General features: G+C 39.7%; 2 protein-coding genes across 2 annotated transcripts in view; one reads left to right on the top strand and one right to left on the bottom strand.

The window, feature by feature from the left end:
- Positions 1-9977, bottom strand: part of nr6a1a (nuclear receptor subfamily 6, group A, member 1a) — a 103722-nt gene extending 93745 nt beyond the window's left edge. Inside the window, exon 1 of the mRNA XM_088301407.1 lies at positions 9736-9977. Within this exon, the coding sequence (XP_088157533.1) occupies positions 9736-9802 (67 nt within the window). The 5' untranslated portion in view covers positions 9803-9977. The remainder of the gene's footprint in view (positions 1-9735) is intronic.
- Positions 9978-14548: 4571 nt separating this feature from the next.
- Positions 14549-17617, top strand: part of olfml2a (olfactomedin-like 2A) — a 27532-nt gene continuing 24463 nt past the window's right edge. The window contains exon 1 of the mRNA XM_088301386.1: positions 14549-14757. Within this exon, the coding sequence (XP_088157512.1) occupies positions 14686-14757 (72 nt within the window). The 5' untranslated portion in view covers positions 14549-14685. The remainder of the gene's footprint in view (positions 14758-17617) is intronic.

The raw sequence follows: 17617 nt of genomic DNA, 5'->3' as shown, positions 1-17617 counted from the left end.
TCAGCGTATGTTATGTTAAGCTAATGAATGTATGTCTTTATCTGCGCTAATCCCGGCAGGCGTCCCGACTGAGGGTCACGTTGTGGTCATAGGGGTGGGGGCTTCTTCACCGTGGCTTGACACGCTCAAAGGAGCAACTTCCCTTTCATCATGCCAGGGGTCAGAGTTTTACTACCTCACAGAGTCAGCCAGCATACTGCACTGTGCAAACTCAGGCCTATAGCAGCCATCTGATAATAATCATCACATTATAAAAACAAGCCTAATAATAGCCATTCAAGTTTAAAAAGTGCCAATACATTTCACATGCAGATACAGAATTTCCTGTTGTGATGGGTACCAACTCTTGACCGCACAACTCCCTTAGGCCAATGTGTGTGCGTGTGTGCGTGTGTGCACGTGTGTGTGTGTTACTTGGGTGTGCTAAGGTTTGCAGCCCCACAAAAAGACAAACTACTTTTATTATACTACATTTTTTGGAGAAATACCTATGAATTATCAGATAATTAATTCATGTACAGTATATCCATGTAACAAGACAAGATGATTCATGGACAGACATTATTGTACAAAGTGATTTTCTATATGAAGAGGTGCACATATACATATATATATATATATAAGGTCTAAATTTGGCCAAACGTAGAGATTTGGACTCTACCGTCCAATCGTAATGCATGGTGATTGCATCTCTGTATCCCCTTCCGTGCGCAATGCACTGTGTGAAAGAAGTTCTCGAATTGTACGCCTGCATCACCTCTCGTTTTCCACGGTTGAATGCTTAATTGCACACTATTTTGTGAAGCCTCCGCTACTTACGAGCTGCGGCTGGATAGCTAATGTGGCTAAACATGATGCAAAGGCAAAAGTTTGCACTACAGAGCACACGTCAAGAATGAAGACAAAGGGGAGAAAGCCGGGAATCCATGCTAATTGCTAAGCTATCGAAACAGTCGCTAAACATCAAAATATGAGCTTGTGTGATTCAGTGTACTGTATTTGTCACATACAGTAAGTAAGGCTGGCACCGCATTACAGTGGAGAGTAACTAACTTCAAACAGCAAAATATCAAGCAACGTAAAGGGATCATCCAGCCAGGATGGTTACTTTTCACTAACAAGCTCAATTTATGAAAGGAAAATTATACTAGCTTGCATTTTCAATTTTATCAATTTGTTTTGGACAACTAACTAACTACTCTGAAAACACCCCTTTCTAGACAACAATATAGCCAAGGCCCCCACCGTCAACCCATGTCACGAGAGGAACCAGACAATATCTGACCATTCAAATTCATTGCATCTACATTGATAATAATTTCCAAAAATAGTGATCTAATGGCACCAAAATTTAAATGGAAATCTCTACTTAGGCCTACTCCAACCTTTCAGAAACACAGCTGGTTCACCTCCTATCTGACGAACAGAACTGAATATGTTGCCCAGGGCCAGGTAAAATCACAGACCAACAATGTTACTATTGGTGTCCCTCAAGGTTTGGTTCTGGGCACCGCCCTGTTCACCCTCTATCTGCTCCCCTTTGGCAACCTCATGAACAGAAATGGGTTTTCCTTTCACTGTTATGCTGATGACATGCACAAACATCCCATACCTCTTCTACACCCCTTCCAACATCTAAACTCTTCACCTGCCTGGAGGAGAAAGAGGCGTGATAAAAGATGAACTTCCTCCGATTAAACAGCACCAAATAAGGAGCCATACGAGTTAGCACTCCACATCAGCTTTGCTCTCCTGCCATCACCAGTATCACCTTCTCTCGACAACTCATCCCCATTTCCACATCTATTACTAACCAGGGAGTTAAAATGGACCCGCATCTCATCTTTGAAAACTCTTCAAAACCTCATTTGTTTTATCTCCGAAATATTGTAAAATTTATACATACTTTAACACTGTCCCTAGCAGATGCAGAGAAGTGTGTCCACGTCTTTGTCTCCTCCAGGCAAGACAATTGCAACACTCCTCATCCGGATTTCTGGAAAGACTATCCAGAGGCTGCAATATATCCAGAACAGTGTTGCCAGGATCCTGATGAAGGTATGCAAATTTGACTACACAACCCCCATCCGGAAATCACTTCATTGGCTCCCAGTGTCCCCCAGAATTGAGTACAAGATCTCCCTCCTCACCCACCTGTGGCACACCCTCCAATACCTCAAAGACCACTTCCTGTTCTGCAGCTACAAACATGCTCCAAGCCCCCAAAATCCAAGCCCCAAACCGCAGGCGATCGATCGATTCTCCTCTACTCCCAGGCCGCAGAACGCTCTCCATGACTGCCTGAGGGCCCCAGAGACTACTGACACTTTTCAACGGGATCTTAAGACTTTTCTTTTTACAAAACCCTTCTACTTGGCTCTCCCTTTCTGTATTTTTAAACATATTTTACTCTGTAGCAAATTGTTGACGTATATGACGCAGAGGTCACGTTTGTTTATGTAAGAAAAAGGAAGGTTGTAAATGTATCCATAATAGTGCAAAGATTTAATTGATTTGTTTCATTATTAGTCATTATAATCGATTATATGTATAGTTCATTTATGCAGTTAAATAATTTACATTTTAGTATTTGCATTTAATTATGTACATAGACTCGCGTTGTTTGGAGCATGCGCACTTGCCTTCTGTTTCCCATGAAATAGTTTCTGGTTTTGGCTCTGTCAAGATGTGGATGGACGTTTTTCTACTGGCTTGACCTTGCGATTAAGGATCACCTTGGAAGTTAAGATTCTTCAATTCCCTCTTTTGCAGCCAAAGATGTATTTTTTTCATAATGGATATTGATTTCAAAATGTGAAAATGATAGCTACTTGTGTAGTCATGAATTTGTTCTTATTTATGTAACTAGTGTACATTGTATTATTTGTGTACAGTTTTCACGGTGCGATAGAGATTCGATGCCTTCAATAAACTCCTTTCAAGAAAACTATTTGTGTTTGTCGCGCCTGCGTAGGGAGTTACATCGGTGGATACTATCGGAGTGGCCTTTCCCAATGGGCTTAGCTGCGCTTGAGCCCAGGAGCGAATGGCAGTCGCGGGCCAATTAGAATTTATTTAAAAAAATAAAATAAAAGTGATTTTTTTGTCAGTCACTTTGCATTCTTTCCATGAGTTGACCAACCCACAGACAATTCTGTGCAGCGCCATAGTCGTAGTAGAGAGGGCCTACAAGAAATCATATAGTTGAATGAATAGTTTCATATTCTGACACTTGTTGAAATTTCTGTCATTAACTTGCCGCTGCAGTACACCAATCCTGCTCATCCTATTATCCATTCCTATCAGAAGGCATTCCTTTTTAGATTATTCTATCATTGTGGCATCCGCAGACCAATCACACAACCATACGATGTACTATGACAATTTTCAGCCAATCCCGATGTAGAGGAAATTTCCGTTATAGAGCTCCGGATGTCACATGACTTATCCCCGCATGTATTTGTTCACACAGCCATTCCCCTGGGTGAGAAGGGGATGCCAAAGTGGGTAATTGCTTGTGCAACCCCAGCGCTGGAGAGCACCCCGCAGGCCGATCGCCGGCGCTACGACTTTATGGGTTCTTGTTTTGGTGTCCTGTAGAACGCTCCCTCCTTCTTTTGCTCGCTGTGTACCATTGTCAAGGTGTGGCGTTTTATCAAATTGGGACAATTTTTCAAAAATGGCCTTGTTTGTATTGGGTACAGTGTATTGTGGAACGCGTGATGCCAACATCCGGAGAGCGATTGTGTTTTGTAAGTTTTTTTGTTCTTTATTACTTTTTACATACTAATGTGATCTGAGCAAGTATGCAAGCAATATATCAGTCCAATACTATTAAAAGGCAATCGAAGGCAGTGAATGTTGCGTTCACGACAGAATTTGCCACGATTCATTTACTGTCACAAATGTTTGCCAATAGTTTTAGTGATTTTTTTTGTTTTTGAAGCAAGGAAATTTTGAACATGTTCAAAATTCCCTGCAAGACGAAAAGTACAGGCGAATGTCTGCCAAACATCTGACAACAGTTTTGTGAACATTTGCGACCTTAAACAAACCCTGACGTTTTTCTACCTTCTCCAACAGTCGGAAATGTTAGCCCCTCAGTGGGATAGGGACTTTAGGGTTGCCAAATCCAGCCAAAGTCATATGTATTCCTGGGGCCAGAACATCCGACATTGAAGCTAACCTTAGTGAGCTGGCACGCAAGAGATTTAGACACCAGCGTAGGGCAAGCAACACTAGCTACTCGGATATAGCGATACACGTCGGCCCCAATGATACTAGGAGGAGGCAATCAGGGATCACAAAGAAAAATATAGCATGGACTTGTGATCTCGCCAGAAAGATGAGTCGGCATTGAGTAATTGTCTCTAGCGAGAGGCAATGATGAGAGGTTTAGCAGATTATTCTCACTTAACCTAAGGTGCCTGGTTAAGTTTTTGTAGTTAGCAGGGACTGCGATTAGTAAATAATTGGCCTTCTTTCTGGGGTCGACCCGATCTGCTGAAGATGGACAGCCTTCACACGAACTGGGAAGGTTCCATCACTCTTTATAAAAACATGGATTACTGTTTGGGGGATTTGCCCATGAGTGGTCCCTTCTCAAGGTTTCTCACTTTTCCCCGGATGGGGTTTTGAGTTTTTCCTTTCTCTCTTGGGGGTTAAATCCAGGGATGTCGACTGTGGGTATGTGAAGCCCTTTAAGACTTTCTGTGATTAAGGGCTATACAAATACATTTGACTTGACTATCCATCTTTCTATCGATCTAGCCATGTATCCCTTTATTTATGCAATGTGTTGCCTTCAAAGGCAGTTTGAAAACAGCTTACTTCATCCAACAAAGCAATTTTACATGACCACCAATCAATCAATCAATCTTCAACAGCTTACCTCACGCAACTAAGCAATTGTTTCAAATGACCATCCATCCAGCCAGTGTTTAGGATGACTGCCACTGCCTAAAATTTTGAGATGTACAATTTGGATTTTGGGTGCTGATTTACGCTTTTATTCCAAAACCATGCATACTATTTATCATATATACATCGGACCAAAAAGTCCAACAACCATTCCAGGGTGTAGCCCACCTACCGTCCAAAGATAGCTGGGATTGGCTCCAGCACCCCCACGACTCAAATGGACGGATGGTACTTGAATTACATCACTAAAACTAACTGCTAACTGTATCGGAATCCATTTTTAAAGTAACCCTCTCAACCCTTCCCACAACAGTGTGTGTTTGTTTGAGTCAGTAATTAGAACTAAAAGGGTTTAGCAGATTCCTGCAAAGAGGCAGCCTAAGCGTCTCTGTGTGTCTTTTCTGTTGGCTGTGAAATGATTGTGGTGCCTTGACAGAGTCTGTGAAACAGTTACCACGGGAGGACATGATGTTGGAGGACATGGTGTACTTTAGCCAATAAGCATCTTCATGATATTTTTAACCCAGGTAGAGCAGCACATTCGCATCAGAGGTACCTAGTGTATCGCAACATTCATACAGCATCACAGAGCAACAAGTCCAGTTTGATCGGGACCTTCTCAGCTGCTGCTTTACAGCACTGTGACAACTGCATACTCCGGCAAAGGAAATTTTACAGGGAAGTCATTTCTAATTGACATACCAAGTTCAGTCTTTTGCAGCTGCCTGTGACTTTACCTTCCTCCCAAATTCAAACTCAAATTGAGGATGTTTATGGCGTGTTGACAATCACACAGGCCTGATAAAAGCATAGCTGGCACCTCACCAGCATTACTGTACCAATTTCCCCTGACAACTTTGAAATATGGTTGATTCACATTCTGACATTTCCTTGCCTTCCCTTGCAGCTCTCTGGCAGCTAACTCAGCCTTGGATTGTGCCAGGATGCAGCTAACGGAGACCTCAGAAAGCAGCTTCACTGTCATGCGGCCTGTAGCTCATGGATCAAGTGGAGGCTGTAAATACTTTCCTGGGTTACACGGAGGTCAGCAGAGCAGGCCATTATTGCTTCAAGAGCAACATCCACTGACCCTGGTCACCGTTCCCATAGAGCTTACTGACACCTCCCCCCACGTGACAGCCACAGCTCACACAACAACAAAAACCGCAAACATGAAGCTGGATGGCGGATGCTGACCGCAATTTCAGGAAATGAAATCTGAGCTATTATTTACTAAACCATATTAGAATTATTTTCACATCACTTTCAACTGACTTTGACCCAGTCATTGTTTTTTTTTTAACAAAATCGGAATCAATACATACAACACCAATATGTATTACTCAATAATTCATATTAGAAATTAAAAGTAAACACAAACTAAAGATAAATTTAATATTCTTGCAGTGGTACTTCATACAAATACTCTAAGTGTTATGAAATTGTAATAAGAAATTTTGAAATAAAACAATGACTTACACTACCATATGAATTGTATTTTAAGCTTGATGGTTTCTTAACTTTTTTAACATTTCATAGGAAATAGTCAGTTGCTTTCTCAACTTCAGCAAAAAGAGGAAAAGTGCACAAATGCAAACATTCATATGAAAAAAAGCTCACCCAATTAGCTGGAGTAATGAATAGTGATAAATAAATATATTGCTATTGTGGTTACGTCACCCGCTGACCCTTCTATGGTGACTAAATGTGTGTTGCCTGGAAACAGCTCTAGGAAAGAGGAAGACGTTCATCCCCATTGTATGTCCCCTGTGCTAATACTGTATTTCCCTTCATCATTTCAATGCCACAATCTATTTATTTTCCCGCACATATACGAGTATGTCAGAAGAATTTAATACATCAGACATCTTTACACTTGTGTGAAAATTATTTTGAGCAGAATTATTTAAAAAAAAAAAAAAGGCTACATCAGCAACAGAAATTAAATTGAAAGTTTTAAAAAGATGAATACGTTTACTCACATTCAGGATGAAAATAAAGTAGTTGCGTTATTCTGATTATCTGTACAACCTGTTAATTTAGATGAATATTCGTAAATGTAACTTATTTATATGTCATTGCAATATATATTGTCGTGTTTCACACGACTTTGGTCTGCCTATACATATGCCTTTTGCAGCGAGTACATTTTACTTTATCTTGTTTTCGATACTTTGCCCCAATAAATACATACAAAATAAGAAGTTCAAGGCATGGCGCGTAACCACATTTATTAGGATGCATATGACACTTAACGCAATGCACATGATACCTTTAATTGTTTTTTAACAGTTATTTGACTACATGAATCAAAACTGAGTAGTTAAATTGCTCTCACCATCTGTTGGGGACTGTGCTGTGACATGACTCACTTGGCAGTGTTTGAAATGCTAATGAACCTGGCTAAAGATTTATTTTGAAGGTGGGGGAATTACATGATGGAGTTTTAAAACTCTTCTTTTGAATTTCCTTTTTAATATATATATATATATATATAGTATTGACTGCACGAACACATGTGTGCCTTTATTTTACTTGGGCTGCTGAACATCCACTTACACATTGTTTCACTCAATTACATCTACAGAGAAATACATCATTTATGTTTACACGTCATGACGGTTGCTGAAGAGATTTTCTTTTTGTTTCGTTTTTGTCTTTTACTTTAATAAACAAATACTTTAAATCAGTGTTCAGTGTTTCTGTGAATTAATAATCATCAATGCCAAAATAATTGCTGGATTAGTTGTAGATAATTATATATAATTAATGTAATTATGTATTTAATTTTTTTATTTTAATTGTTAAAAAAAAAGGTCTCTTGATTACAAAGAGCAGGCTGTCAAACCAAAAAGCGGAGGAAACCCCAACATGATGTATCACATCTGCATGAATAGCCATCACCCCCGACCCCTCCACCCAGCTCTTGCATGACCCCCTCCTCTACTGTACTCCTTGTGGCTCATCATTCAAAAATCTCAGTAGGAGAGGGGGGATCATCCTGTCACTGCCCCACCCACTGCCAGCCGTCCCCTTCACCTTACCCCAAGGGACAGGACAGATTCTAGAGCCAACTTCTTTACACCCAAGCCAAAGCAGGAGCTGACAAAGCACTTTCTTTCAGCCTACACCAGCCTGCAACCCCCCCAGGACCAAACATATGCAAGCCTCCTATCCAACCTGCCTTTCTGCTTTGTCCTCGACTTCCAGTGAACTTAATTACATTAAAACCTACACACTTCATCGAGCAGGAAGGTGGAGTGAAATTCCTTCTCAATTCAAATATCAATAAAAATTGAATTTGCTCTTCAAATGTGGGTCTGTGGAGGAGCTGCAACAGAAGGGAGATGAGGGGGGTTAAGCTGCTTTGTTTGGAAAACAATGTGAGGTAATAGAAAAGCTCAAATAGTCAACAGTTCTGCACTTCTCCGTCCAGCAAGTGACAGGTTAACCAGCTGGACTTTAACATATGAAGCAATAAGGGAAATATTATCAGTAGACATCCATCTGAAAATTGATCAAGTGGTCAAAATGTCAGGAAAACAGTACCACTTAAAGAAGTCGATCAGTTAATCAAAAAATTAACTCAGTTAAGATCTTGACATCATTTCTTTATTAAATGGAAACAATTGATACATTTTATGATCAAATCATAGCTTCTGAACCGCAACGGTACATTATCATGAACAATATATCTACTAATATGAGGTCGCCCGTGCCAGTTAGGTGCCAAATGGGCAATTCATTCGACATAGTAGGTCAGATGATGATTGTAAAAAAATATGTTTGCAAAAATTGTAAATAGAAAGGAAGGGATTGTTTGAAGACAGTTTTTTTTAATTGCTCTGATTTTATTACAGTTTTTTTTAATTGCTCTAATTTTATTACTCATAGTCCCAAAGTATTCATTTCTGTTTGAGCATCCGTTAGTTGAAGCTCATCCATCACAAGTTACACAAATTATAATAATTATTTTGTTTTCATTATTGTTGGAGTGATCATGTTGCAATATTTTTGGCACGATCATTTATTTGCAGGTTTCAGTCAATTGTTCTTCTCCATCCAAACGATAGGCATAAATGAAACAAATCTCACAATTAGTATCCACGTCCATCAAGGGGATTAGAGGAATTTTAATCGTGGAAATATCAATAAATCAGCAGCCACCCGCGTGGGCATACGATATGGACTGGCGCCTAACTCAGACAATGCTGTAAGGCTCAGTTAGTAATAACGTGGCCCCGGGGCTCATCTCTGAGCAAGGCCACTATGGACTGGGGACTTTACGGGCCCCGGAAGCACAGCTGACTTCAAAAGGGAGTTGTCATCTTCGAGTTCTAACCGTCTTCATTTGGGTCCTTTTCCATTTTATGGAAGCGCGTGCAACACCGGATTTGGGTACTAATGGCGTCAGTGTTTCTTCCAAGTTCAAAAGTTCACCTTTTACGATCACCCCGCGCCTGACTGACCACCACCAAATAAAAACATTCCGACCTCTGTTCCTAACACACGCGCGCGCGCACACACACGCACTTCAAGGGGCAGGAAAGCCAAGTCACAGAGATGCATCTAAACATTCATCGCCACTCAATTAAGCCAACAACTGACCCACGTAACAAACTCAATAAGACACGAGAGACATTGAGTTACAAGGGAAAAAAACTTTCTTTTAACGTGACGAGAATAAACATAGGTTTGTGTCACAGGTAGTGGTGTGGTCAGCCCACCCGTGACAAGCTGCGTTACACACATGCGCTCAGTGACAGGGACAATCCCGACAGTTCAACTTATTTTCAACCGCTGCCGTTAACCTACCGTTGACCGGCTTTGCGTTGTTTCTCTCTGGGTAGTCGAACCCATTCGTCCTCTTCTCAATCTCCATCCTCCTACGGGGACTGATACCAAGTCAGTCCCGTCGCTCTTGTTTCTTTTACCGCCACCCCAAAAGGATGTCAACGAGTGATGAAAAGAGGCTGCTCAATACAACCGGTTGAAGTGAGGGTGCACATACAGCTGAAGCCTTAAGGGCTGTACTCGGCCTGGATCTCTCACCGCTCGGTGCTGTGTTCCATGCTTAACTGCTGCCAGCCAGTCTGGAAGCGCACGGTCACACCCTCCACCCGTGGTGCGTTCACCACCTGTGGGAACTTTTACCATCCTGTCTTGTCAAGTTGTGTTTGTTGTAGTTTGATCATTTGTTTGCGTTTTTGCTTTTTTAGGAGGTTCTTAGCTCATAACAATAGAGGAAATACCTGTTAAAAGCTTCACAAAAAATAGTAGTATATATATATATATATATATATATATATATATATATATATATATATATATATATATATATATATATATATATATATATATAGAGAGAGAGAGAGAGAGAGAGAGATTCCTCTTCTCAAATGTAGATTTTTTTTATTTGTTTAAATAACAGTAGTTTAGTTTAGGGAACATGTGTCCTTATTTCTTCTACCTCTAATCGAGATGATCTTCACATGTTACTATAGAAAATGATTCTCGGTCACACAAAGAACCCCATATCAAAAATCTCAATTTTTCTTTGTCTGTTTTGGGAAATTACTGATCCTCCTGTACTGTATCTTTGCAATTTCGTTGTGCATGTTTTTGTTCCTATATTTGATTACCTATCCTGTTTAATGCACGAGGAATACTGGCTTTCGTTTCTCATCACACTGTCTGTCATGTTTTCAGATGAGGTGAAATTTCATTGGTTTAACTCAGCTATTCAACGGCGTTCTTACATTTATTGATTGGGATATTCCAAATATGTCCTCCGCCCCTCTGTTTCAGTGTATTCGCTCACATTTCAACAAAATATTGACGATCAAGAAGTCATTAACAAATATCCGCGTTTGTTTGGAGTGTGCTACAATCAGTGTTGGGCAAGTTACTTCCAAAATGTAAAAATATATATTACACATTACATGTTACTTGCAAGTGGAAGTAATATGTATGTTCCTTTAGAATATCCGTGCCTTTGTAGAGTAAGGAGTTTCTCTAGTTTAAGTTACTTTTAATTAAATAATTATTTTGAAAACTTTGAAAGGAAAATACCAAATTTACAAGACAACATTGTTGCTAGTAACGTTAACTCGTATATTTCGATATTTAGCTGTATATTGTGGGCTATAATATTAAATGTAGCAACTCTATGGTGGAGAGCACTACCTTTGCTCAATATTTGTATCAATAATATTTATTTTTAATATAACTATTGGAAGTGATATTTTGCCCAATAAATAAGTAATCCCAGACTGTAAACCATAAATGAAATCATCAACTTACTCAAATTTATTTCAACACAATAAAGGTGATGGATGACATATAATTGATAATTCTAACAAAACAAATTGAAAGGGCATGTAATAACAGCAAAAATACTATTGCTTAAGTCAAAACTGACCGTACTACAGCATTTATTTTTTCGTTTTCATTAAAAAAATATACACGAGCACATCACATTCTAATGAAATAGCGTTGATTGTAGTTTGTCAGATTGGAGGTGCTATAGAGTGACATCTTTGGCCTCCACACGTCTTCATCTTCGAAACATTTTGATTGCAAACAGCCAATAAGAATGACCACATTTTTACATACAACAAATGATGGTACAAAATAAATTTTAAAAAAAGATCTAAAAAACATAATGACTCAATTTGTCACAATTTATTTGCTGATTTTTACAGAGGTTTATTTCTGCTTGTATCTTGAAAATATATGGTTTGCATTTTATTTTATGAAACCAAGACTGTGATTGGTGTCACAAACAAAAACATCTAAGGTCTGCTCGTTGTGTCAGTACAAATGAAATGAATCAGAGAGTTTGAATGAACAACTCGTTCAACTTTGCTGCCTTTCGTTCCCAGGGTAGTCAGAACTCCGATTGTGATTCCTTTACATCTAGCTTACCGGGTAAGTGAGAGAATAAGTTACTAGTAATGGGCAGGCACGGTGGACGGCTGGCTAGCACGTCTGCCTCACAGTTCAGCGGTGTGCAGGGTTCGATTCTGGCCTTCCTGTGTGGAGTTTGCATGTTGTCCCCATGCCTGTGTTTTAGATGTTTCCCTCCTCCAACACGCTGGATTCAAATAATCAGGATCATTAGCAGGTTCCTGTTGAGCTTGAGATGAAATGGTCATTTGAATCAGGTTTGTTGGCGCAGGAAAACATTTCAAACATGCTGGATTGTGGCCCTCGAGGACCAGTGTTTGACGCCTGTGTAAGTTCACAATCAGGGATGGAACTAGGCCTGTAAATCTGCATTCTACCGAAGGATTATCAGACGTTACATTATGTTAAAGCATGCCAGGGTATAGCCTCATTTGCCCACGACATTGCGTGCCGTGGGATTCTTCTTGCTCATTATCTACGACCATGTCAGTACATTCCCTCCAAGCTTGTCACATTCTGATGGGTTCCCTCACATTTCTCACATTCTGGTCAATGTCTGGCGTGTTTATCACATTTTTACAATGCTTTCTATTCAAGAATATGACTTCATATCGCAAAATGTGCACCAAACACAGCAGAATGTGACAAATCTTGAAAAGACCGTGAGATGCAGGAGAAATATATACAATGCCCCCCCATCCTATCACATCTTGTTGCATTTACTGGCTTGTCATCCATGGCAATCACCACCTGTCACGTTTGCCCATCCTGTCCCCTCGCCTTGTCTCAGGTCCATGTATTCCTCAAGCATGATTTGCATAAATTGTTGCATCAGAGGCATCACATCAGATATTTATTCACCAGTCCTTTCCAGACAGAACAAAAAAAGAGGGGTGTCGCCACGTGTTATACACGTCATCAATGATTAGTGTGAAATTTAACACAAGACTCACTTCCCGCGCCCCTTTGTGTTGAAAGTTTCTGTTTCTATGTCATTGATGTGACCACATATCTAATTATCACATTGGCAAATGTCTGTGCCACTTTTACTTTTCATTCAACAAAGAAATGTTGCATCAGAGACGTATCGGTTGATTTACTTGCCTGTCCAATTCATATAAAACTCTCAAAAGTCAACCTTCACGAAGCAATTTGAAGAAATTAGATGCAGGGTGATGTCAGCGTACCAGCTGCAATTTCTTTCAACAAATAAAGGTGTGTTTTGTAAGTCTCTACACACTCTCCTTACACTGAAGGAAGATGATAATTTGGGGGTTTTAGCTACCCTTCCATCCTGCATATGTACCAAATACAGGACAGCAAGCCGACAAAAAAGGCTCTACAGCCGCCTGCATGATTGGGCCTTATCATGGTTCAGTCTGTGACTGTAGCTTTGGTACCAGGGCATTAAAGTTTTTAATCTCGCTGCCAGTATTGAGAGTTGTTCTCGTTGGAAAGATCCTATTCTGTTTTCTGACCATGGATTATGTGCCACTGAGCGAGGCAAATACCATCCCCAGACTCACCACGTTTGCACCTCAGTTGTGTGTATGTGCAAAATAGAAGTAGTAATAAGAATTCTTTATTGCAGGCACAGTTCCATACAAGTAGGACGGGAAAAAAAGAAAAAAAACCACAGAAACAAAAAAACATAAAAGATAAAGGATATAAAACTGTATACATATTAACATTTATACAAAGGCGCCAATGCAGTTTCACCTTAGAAGTAAATCTGTAACAACTTTATACTTGGGCTTCTCTTATAATTGTCTGACTTGTGGAGGTGACAGATGCAGTCGTAGTTGTGTATTAAATGTTGGGATTCTCTGAAACTCAAATAATTGACTATCACTGTGCCACATTGGTACTAAGAGGGAACGTTAACCTCTGTAAACTCGACCTTTTATAATTGGACAATAGCTGAACAGTGTACTGTGTGATATATGCCCTGAACAAGGATTTTAACAAAATCAGAGTTTATAAAAAACTTTCTTACCAGCAAGTTAGCCTGAGTATATAATTTACGGCCCTGACAAAAGTGTGTGTGAATTGATTTAATTTAACAAATTAAATGTAAATGACTTTAATATTCTGTTTCCCACTTGAACAAATCTCTCCAATTGCGTGTTTGCTGATTAAGTGCATCATCTTCAGGAAGTAAGATGTCTTGTTAATATGTCCAAAAACAAAATCTGATGGAGCTTTGCATGGGCAGCATGTACATGAACAAATAGTGAGCACCTTTGCCTTACAGTTTAGACGTTCCGATTTCCTGGCTGGTGGCTGGAGCGCTGCTGGAGCCCGTTTAATATCTGGATCTGGAGTTGTAATTTTATGAGTAACCACACGATGGCGATAATGGCATTTACTATTACAACTGTCCTTTCAAATTGCTACTTGAAGTGAAAGCTTTATGATCCTACTAATTCACGCTCTTTTTTGCACGCATTGTTTCACTCATTTATGTTATATAAATAAACGTACGGGCAACCTAGAATTTTAAATGAATGATGATGACGGTTATGATGATAACATTGATTACATTTGATATTGGTGTTGTCTAAAGGCTACTATTAGTAGTAGTAACATAATAATAGTAGTAGCATCTATGCTCTATTTTCTGAAATATAGTAGGATGTAGCTATGGCTTTGTTGAGCGTGTAGATGCAAATGTAATGTAAGCCCCTCCCAAGAGGAGGACAGCGGATGCCAACCTCTATCCATACACACGGTCGCTCACTGTATGATCCTCCTGTGTGAAATGGAGCTGAATTAGGGGCCCTTCACTTTATGGCCACTTAAAGGCTGAATGCAATAACTAGCAGTTTTTCTTGCGTATGACCGTTCGCGGCAGAAATGATGTGGACATACACGAATTTGTTTGCATGTCTGCTGGTCCTGTGTAAGGATGCGGCTTCACAGAGCAAGGTAAGTGGAGATAAAATACAAATATCTGACAATGCAACTCGGCACGTCGCAGTGGACGATTATTTATTCATTCTGTCTGCCCAGAGTCTCGTTCCGATTAAGTCTCATTGTACTTTTATTTGTTTGTTTTTACATGTATCGAGTTACATGCGTTAATTTACTCGTGGAAAAAAACGTCAAACATTCAGCGTGTTTCTGCGGGCATTTCTCTCGTGTATACTTTATTACTTCAGGAAATCCTCTGAAAGGGATCTTGGAACATAAGTGTCACTCGGTCGAATGTGAGTACCTGATGCCACTGGAGTGATGGCATCTGAAGGACGGCACTTGCTGGGAAAGCAATAATATCTGGCTGTGTGCTGACCTTGTTTAGACAGCTGTTGAGCTCCAGAAACCATTTAATCTCCCAGCGCATCCAAACCCAGGACATAAAATGGGAGACGTAGAACTTTGTAGATGAAGGCAATCATGCATCTATAAATGTCATACAACCGCATTCATACCTTCAACGTGGAGCTGCCACATCTTCCGTAAGCATCAATCATTTGACGTGAAGTTAATAAAAAACAAGCACTTCATGCTTCCTCGGGAAACGCAACAAAAATAAACAAACAACACGTGAGATAATTTTTAAAAAGAAACTTGAATTTCAAACGTGTCAGCATAAATGCAATTTTGCAGAGCCGTTTGGTTTACATCTTACTTCTTTTTCTCAGGAAATGTTTTCCTGGTGCAGTCAAGTAGTATATAATGTAATGTAGATTAATCCACATTCTACAGAAATGCATTTCAGGCCAAAAAGAAAACTATCATCAAATTGTGTAAAACAGCAGCCCGCAGCTGCAGTACAGATGAAATGGTTGATGGTCTAAAACAGTTGAGCCAAAGATGTTGCCGTTTTTACACAATTAACTGTCTGACTGTAATGGACCACAAATATGTATGTAGCCGTGGTTGTGCATGCGAGAGAACAGCACAGAACCTCTCAACTCTGTCCAAGTATGGTGCATGACTGTCTAAAAACTGTCTACTCTGGATGCAATCAAGTGGGGTTGAAGGAATTAGGTAATTGAAGAGTAAATATGTCATACACCAAGTACTAATAGGTTGCAGCACATGGAAAGATAAGCCCTAATTAGGTGAGTAATTAGAATTACAATAGACGCTGCAATAAAATGTTGTACCAGAGTCATTCACTTCAGTGTGCTTTTTGGGCAGAAGTGCTTTCTCTCCACATTTTAAAAGGAAATTCAAACCCAAAGCTTCAGCCAATTGTATCCTTTTCCAAGTTTTCTTGTTTCAACACTGAACAAATACAACCCTCAAAGAGAACAATGTTGTTCGAAGAGATTGACTGTTGTATAATTCAACTGGACTTCAATTCATACCAGCACCTTTTGCAAATGTAAAAATGCTCACTGTAAAACAGAATATATCATCCATCAACAGACTGGACCTTGAAATACAAGCTTAATTTTTTTCTAGGACCACACTCATAATTCAAAGAACTCCTATCACAAACCGACATTCCCCCTCGAAATGAATGAAATAATCTGTTCCTGCCTTCCCAAAATAAACCCCCAGAAATAATTTGTTAAATATGGAAAATAGGACTCCATAATATTCTGCTTTTTAAAATATAAATAAATGAATACAAGGTCAAGTATTACGCTGTTTGTACAATGGCACCTTCTGATGTGCACAACTTGGCCACCGGCTGGAAGTATAATACAATCATGGGGGCAAACAAAGATATATATATATATATATATATATATATATATATATATAAAACTTGTATGTATAGAACCCCGACCCCAACTGCATTAAACACTTTTTTAATGAACTAGAATGTGATTAAGAATTATGAGCCAGGCCTTCTCATCCAGCAACTTGAGAAAGCCTACCGAGAGAGATGTTTTAGTTAAAAAGAATACCATGTTTCTTCCATTTTCATTTCCTGTCTGTATAATCAGGGCAGGTGTTGGTATCATTGGATCTGGCAACCTATACCCCTTGCTGATAGAACCCATCGCTTATGTGCACGCGCAACGCACACGAATGAATGATTCGCACTTTGCGATGATTGGTACGCGAGGGAACGTGCAATAGTGTGTATAACAAGGGCACGAAGCAAAATGTCGAAAATACTGGGTGCGTAAAATGAACGAAAAAAAGAAAAAATGAAGACCACAAACAACAATCTCGAGGTGAGTGCGGAGCATGTTTAAATTGAGAATAGCAACTTACGTTGTCTACGTTGTCGTGTGACGCCGCAGGGGAATGCCCCCACGATCAGCACACGACGGAACGGGAAAAAAGCTTCAATTGTGTCTGTGCGCGGTGTCTCTTCTTTTCATATTCAGGAACGTTAGAATTAAAGATGTCCTGCTCTAAACGTTAGATCTTGTATTAGGCTTTTTGGGCAACGTTTTCGTGTCACTTACTTATGTATTTATTGTTTTTTTTTTTAAATTGGTTTGGCAGCAATGTGCTTACAATTTTATGCTTTGTGGCACTCCTGAGAGTTTGACTTTTTACTCAAGCGAAAGTACAAGCCCGATGCTGGCAAGTCAACAGTCACCATATACATGGTCACGGTGCCACATCAAAACCCCAAACTGTCACCCAATATCAACTAAAAAACATACTGGCAAACAATAAACCAAACAAGGATCAAAGAAATACAACCAACAGAAAAGTATTTCTCACAGAATTCCCATCCCAAGCGCCCCAAAGCATGCTGGGAGTGTCTCAGCCTCCCAGCGACGTTGCAACGTTACAATATTTCATAATTTGGCAGTAATAATAATAATAATAATAATAATAATACAACTCGAATGATACATGGTACATTTGA

The sequence above is a fragment of the Idiotropiscis lumnitzeri genome, chromosome 1 (assembly GCF_059441095.1).
Source record: "Idiotropiscis lumnitzeri isolate Australia: NSW breed Sydney's pygmy pipehorse chromosome 1, RoL_Ilum_1.0, whole genome shotgun sequence".
Taxonomy (NCBI): domain Eukaryota; kingdom Metazoa; phylum Chordata; class Actinopteri; order Syngnathiformes; family Syngnathidae; genus Idiotropiscis; species Idiotropiscis lumnitzeri.
Note: the sequence above shows the minus strand (reverse complement) of the source record. Positions and strands in the feature narration are given on the sequence as shown.